This window comes from Nannospalax galili, unplaced genomic scaffold (assembly GCF_000622305.1).
Source record: "Nannospalax galili isolate Female #2095 unplaced genomic scaffold, S.galili_v1.0 scaffold406, whole genome shotgun sequence".
Classification (NCBI taxonomy): Eukaryota; Metazoa; Chordata; class Mammalia; order Rodentia; family Spalacidae; genus Nannospalax; species Nannospalax galili.
In genome coordinates, this window is record NW_008357033.1 from 4,541,753 (window position 1) to 4,548,406 (window position 6,654).

At 41.1% G+C, this 6,654-nt stretch overlaps 1 protein-coding gene across 3 annotated transcripts in view; it reads left to right on the top strand.

Moving 5' to 3' along the window:
- The window catches only part of Fancd2 (FA complementation group D2), a 110,966-nt gene that overhangs the window by 83,332 nt on the left and 20,980 nt on the right, over positions 1-6,654 (top strand). For all 3 annotated transcript variants that reach the window (XM_029557036.1, XM_029557035.1, XM_017794818.2), the window contains 2 exons: positions 1,560-1,688; positions 2,102-2,220. In XM_029557036.1, the coding sequence (XP_029412896.1) occupies positions 1,560-1,688; positions 2,102-2,220 (248 nt within the window). The remainder of the gene's footprint in view (positions 1-1,559; positions 1,689-2,101; positions 2,221-6,654) is intronic.

Here is a 6,654-nt window from a genome sequence, read left to right on the forward strand (position 1 = left end):
GAGAGAGAGAGAGAGAGAGAAGAGAAGGGAAGAGAAGGGGGAAGGGAGGGGAGGGGAGGGAAAGGAAAGAAAAGAAAGGAGAGGGGAAAGCTGGGCACCATGACACACACTTTTAATCCCAACACTAGGGAGGCAGAGGCAGGTGGATCTCTGAGATCAAGGCTAACCTGGTCTATGATGAGTTCCAGGCCACCTTGGGCTCCAGGGAGACCCTGTCTCAATAAAACAAAACAAAACAAACAAGCAAAAAACTGTTTTGTGTGTATGTGTGTGTTTTGAAGCAGAAAACATTTATTTCTAAAGGTCCTGAATTTTTTTTTTTTTTTTTTTTTTTTTTTTTTTTTTTTTTTTTTTTTAAAAAAAAAAAAAAAAAAAAGAGGACGATAAATCTTTCACTGTGATATATCAAAATAAGATCTACCTGCCTCTGCCTCTGCCTCTGCCTCCCAAGTGCTGGGCCAAAGGCCTGTGCCACCACACTCAGCTTGATTTATTTTTATTTTATGAGTGTTTTGCCTGCATGTATGTAAGTGCACCACATTCCTGAGGAGGCCAGAAGAAGGTGTTGGATCCCCTAGAACTGAAGTTATAGATGGTTGTGAGCAGCCATGTGGGTACTGGGAACCAAACTCAGGTAGTTAATGCTCTTAACCTGTGAGCCATTCTCCATCCCTCCTGAATATTTTTGAATCCTGATCTTTGCTCAGGGTTTTTTCTGTTTCTGTTGTTGTTCAGTTTTTGTAGTACTGAGGTTGAGACTCAGGGCCTCATGAATGCTAGGCAAACACTCTGTTACTGAGCTACACCCTAGCTCTCAGTTTTGATTTTAAAAGCCTCCCAAACTAAGCCTGTGTGTAGACCTCAGTATAGCAATTAGCTGCCTAGAGAGGCCAGAACTTCAAATATATAAGTACAACTGTGTACATAGCACATGAAAAAGTGGTTAGAAGGTACAAACAGTAAAACATGGCAGTCTAGCTGGGCAGGGTGGTGTACGTCTTTAATCCCAGCACTTGGGAGGCAGAGCAGGACGATCTTTGTGAGTTCGAGGCCAGCCTGGTCTACATAGTAAGTTCCAGGCCAGCTGGGGCTACCGGGAGACCCTGTCTCAAAAAGACAAAAAAAAAAAAACAACAACAAAAAAAAACCCCAAAACATGGAAGTCTATATATGTAGTGACTATTTGTTCCATATGTTTGGGCTTAAGCTCATTCTTTACAATGGGTCTGTACTTTGGTTTTATGAGATGGTGTCTCATGTAGCCCAGGTTGGACTTGAATAAACTCTGTGTAGCTGAGGATTATCTTGTACTCCTGATCTCTGCTTCCTCATACCTGCTGAGATATGGGTATATATCACCATGCCTAGCAGATCTATACTCTTACTTACTGTGCTTACTTTGCAAAAGCCATTCTCTCAGTTATTTGAAAATGAAGGAAGATTCTTTTTTTCCTTTATTTCCTTTTGCTAACATTTTTTTTGCTTTGTTAGAATGTTATCTATTATTAGTTTCAGAGAATGTATCCAGCAGTTTTTCCCTATAACTGAATTTATTGTAGAATAAAGGAAGCCAGAATGTTGGATTCTCACATCTTCATCAGAGATCTGCCCAAGACATTGTTCATTGTGTTGTTCAACTGCTAACCCCAATGTGTAACCATCTGGAGAACATTCACAACTATTTTCAGGTCAGAAGACTATCATATCATTATTAAGACTTGGAAGTTACCATGTAAATATGAAAACCAACAGGGCAGGCAAACTGGAGATCTTGGCAGCTATGAGGAGGAGGGAGATAGGTAAGAGGAAGAAAGAAAGTTATGCTTTCTGAGTGAGCATTCAGGAAGTAGGCAGACTCAGCAATAGAAGTCTACAGGAGCTGTGTAGGATGAGGGTGGTTTTCAGAGAGAATTGGGAATTCCCAGAGGTCAGGACAGCAGGCGTCCAATTTTTTAGGAATATAGAGAAAAAGTTAACTTATGGCAGGCTTAGTAGTGAGGGTCTCCTAAGCAATCGCCAAGACTTAATTTTTAGGTAGAAAACCTAAAGAGAAATGAGTGCATTGTTGGAGGAACTATACTAACATCATTTTTCTTTTTAGTGCTTAGTTGCTGAAAAACACAGTGTAGCTCACAGACCAGGAGTGAAAGCTCAGGAGCACCATATAATGTCTTCCTGTTACCAGAAGCTACTGCAGATTTTTCATTCCCTTTTTGCTTGGTGAGTACACGTGGAAAGTGTTATAGTAGGAAAAAATTAATCTATGTGCTTTTACTTACCAGTTATGCACTAAGAAATAGAAGAGATGGAAGAGGCTCTAAACTTATTGCTCAGATACATTATTTTCCATTTGATCGTGTGACCTCTGAGACTTATGGAGCTACTGTTATTATCCAGTTTGATGACTTAGCTGACTTGTTGATTAGCTAACCAATAACAAATCTGAACTTCTTATTCCTTCTGTTTCCTGAACATTCTGTAATAACTAGGGAAATAGCACAATGGTACATGTCTAGTGCCAGCTACCTGGGGGAGGCTGAAGCAAACGGATCACTTGAGCTCATGAGTTTGAGACCAGACTAAATAACATAGTGATCCCTCCATTTCAAAAAAAAAATAATAATAAACTAGGGAGACTGTTTTGTAGTTGGTTAAGAAATGATTTTTTAGGGGACTGGAGAGATGGCTCAGAGGTTAAAAGCACTGGCTGCTCTTGCAGAGGACCTGGGTTTGATTCCCAGAACTCACATGGCAACTAACAATCATACATATCTCTAGTTCCAGGGGGTCCAATGCCCTCTTCTGACCTCTGCAGGCATTGCACAACATGGGGCACTTACATACATGTAGGCAATAGATTCATACACATAAAAATAAGTATTAAAAAAAAATAAACAGGGTCTTGGACTGGAGAAATAGCTCAGCCATTAAGAGCACTGGCTGCTCTTGGAGAGGACCGGAGTTCGATTCTCAGCACCTGCATGGCGGCTAACAACTGTCTGTAACTCCAGTTCCAAGGAATCTGATACCTTTTTCTGACTTCCTCAGCCATCTGATACCTTTTTTCTGACTTCCTCAGCCTTTGCACAACATGGGTGCACTTACATACATGGAGGCAGTACACTCATACATGCTAAATAAAAATAATATATAAGGCTGGGCGTGGTGGTGCATGCCTTTAATCCCAGCACTCGGGAGGCAGGGGCTACAGAGAGATCCTGTGTCAAAAAGACAAAAAAAAAAAAAAAAGAATATATATATAAAGCTAGATGTTGTGGCACATGCCTTTATAAAGTCCCAGCACTCAGGAAGCGGAGTCAGGCAGATCTCTGTGAGAACAAGACCAGCCTGGTCTACTAGTGAGTTCCAGGCCAGCCAAGGCTACAGGAAGACCCTGTCTCAAAAAGACCAAAAATAGCTGGGCGTGGTGGCACACACATTTAGTCCCAGCACTTGGGAGGCAGAGGCAGGCAGATCTCTCTGAGTTCGAGGCCAGCCTGGTCTACATAGTGAGCTCCAGGACAGCTGGGGCTATAAGGAGACCCTGTCTCAAAAAGAAAAAAAAAAAGACCACAAATACTAATAATAATATATAAAAAAAATTTTTTGTAATATATAAAATATTTTTTTGAAAAACAGGGTCTTAAGCCGGGTGTGGTGGCACACGCCTGTACTCCCAGCACTTGGTAGGCAGAGGCAGGCGGATCCCTGTGAGTTCAAGGTCAGCCTAGTCTACATAGTGAGTTCCAGGACAGCTGGGGCTACAGGGAGACCCTACTTCAAAAAATTAAAAAACAAAACAGAACAGGGTCTTGCCAGGCGTGGTAGTGCACACCTTTAATCCCAGCACTTGGGAGGCAGAGGCTGGTGGATCTCTGTGAGTTCAAGGCCAGCCTGGTCTACATAGTGAGTTCCAGGACAGCTGGGGCTACAGGGAGAACCTGTCTCAAAAAGACTTTAAAAAAAAAAAACAGGGTCTTGTATAGAAACTAACCTTGAATTTTCTGTGTAGCTGATACTGGTTTTGAGCTTCTGATCCTTCCTCTACCTCCTTAGTGCTAGGATTATATGCCTGTGTCATCATGTGTGTTTCTTATGTAGTGCTGGGGTTGCAAGCCAGGGTTTCATGCATGTTAGGCAAACACTCTGCCAATTGTGCTCTATCTCCAGCCCTTAGTCAGCTTAGTTCAGGCTCTTAAAGGTTAGATGATTTTTTTTTTTCTTTTTTTAAGCAAGGTCTTACTGTGAATCCCTAGATGGCCTGGAACTAGCTTTGTGGACCAGGCTAGCCTCAAACTCCCAGAGATCCATCTGCCTCTGCCACTGAGTGCTGGGATTTAAGGTGTGTGCCACCACATCTTGATTTTTGATTTATTGATATTGTGTGTCTGTGTGCATGCATGCACTCACATTGCAAACAGCTTGTAGAATTTTTTTCTTCCTCAGTCATGTGGGTCTAGGGAATTGAACTTAGTCATCAGACTTGACAACAGCTGCCTTGATCCTTAGTAGATGACCTTTAGGGAGGTAGAGAATTGGAAGGCATAGTATGGTTGAATGTAGGAATAAAGGAATGCCCTTTAAGTATTTCTGTTCCTCAGAGTTACACCCTGTCTGATCTGTCTCCTTTGCACAGCTTTTCTGGAGAGTCTTACCCAGTCTTAAATTTTGCTAAGATTTATCTTCTGAGCTAAAGGCATTTATATACAGTTGCCTACTCAACACCCCCTTGGATGTGTCGTTGATAAATCAGACTCACATCCAAATCAGGGTGTATCATTACTGCTTTTCCAGCTTTACCTGGCTCAGTAAATGGCATCACCAGTTTTCTGCATTAGCACCCAGGAGTTAGTCTTTTCCCCCTCCCTCTACTGTTGATTTTATCCTCTAGATAGGCATCTTCCCTCTCTTCACTGCTTCTAGACTTCCATCATGTCTGACCTATACTACTATCATAGTTGGTTTTTATGTCCCCAGTTGTCCTGCCTCAGTCCATTCTTTACAAAACAATCACAGTACTCTTCCAACATACCCAGTCTGATCTTGTTTATTTGTGGTCTCTCATTGATGTTAGAGCTTCCCTGAATTCAAACTCTTTGGCCTAGCTTTCCATACCTTCTGTTGTCTGGCTTTGGCTATTCTAATTGTGTCTTACATTGTCTCTAGCAAACCGAGTTCATTTTAGCACCCCCCTTTTTTTTGTCTTTTTGAGACAGGATTTCCCTGTCGCCTGCCTCTACCTCCTAAGTACTGGGATTAAAGGCGTGTGCCACCACGCCCGGCATCACCTTTTTTAACTTTTACCTGAAAAGCAGCACACATATCCTTCTATGAGGTTCCTTGCACTATTTTATCCTTAACCTTTTCTTACTTATCTGATTCCTTCAGATCTGGACTTTTTTTTTTTAATATATTATTTTTATTTTATGTGTGTGCATGTATTACCCAGATCTGGACTTTTAACAGCACTTCTTCAGACACGTCTTCTCTAACTTTAACTAGCTAAACCTCTTTTTTGTCTCCCTGACCCTTAGTTCCCTGCTAATACTCAAGCATTCTCCTGATAAAACGTAATATATTTTGTTATAAATGCTTGTTTATTTTTCTTTTCTGCTGGTCTGTGATCTTCATGAGGGCAAATATCAGTCATTTTTATGTCTTTTTTACTTGAAAAAGCAATGCTTGACAAATAATTTGCATAGGCCATTCAGTAAGGAGATTTTTTTTTTTTTTGATGGTAGACACAAGAAAGGCTTTTCATTATTATTAGTTACTAAGGAAACAGTTAAAAGTACAATGAGAAGGCTGGGTATGGTGGCACATGCAATCCCAGCACTCGGGAGGCAGAGACAGGTGAATCTGTGAGTTCAAGGCCAGCCTCATCTACATAGTGAGTTCCAGGACAGCTGGGGCTACAGGGAGACCCTGTCTCAAAGCTCCCCCTCAAAAAATAAACCCCCAAAACAAAAAACAGTACAATGAGAAAGCACAGCACACACAGTCCATTGCAAATGAAGAAGGCCATTCCAAGGGTTGGTGAGAATGTGGAATATCCAGCATGCTCACATGGGGCTAAAAATAGTCTACCCACTTTGGAAAATAGTTTGTAACTCTTAAACAGTTAGATAATATAACTACCATATGATCCAGCCAGTCCAGGCATAGTATGGTTGAATGTAGGAATATTTACCCATGGGTATTTACCCATGACACAAAATCTTACATAGGAATATGTATAGTATTATTTTTGTAATAGCTACAAAGTAGAAACTACACAAATGTTGATCATCTGGTAAATGCATAAAGAAATTATGATATAGCCACATGGCAATGTACAACATTTAGTAACATGGGGTTTTTTCTTTTTAAAAAGGATTATGCTTAAATATATATCCCTAGAATCTACAAACCTCTGTGTTCAATCTATGTGTGCATTACATAAACCAGACATAGTGGCATATGCTTACAATCCTAGCACTTGGGAAATAGAGACAGAAGGATCAAGAGTTCAAGGTCATTCTCAACTACTTAGAGAGCTCAAGTCCAGTCTGCGATGCTGAGACCCTTTACACACACACACATACACACACACACACACACACACACACACACACGCACACGCATGCATGCACGCATGTATGCACATGCACCCCT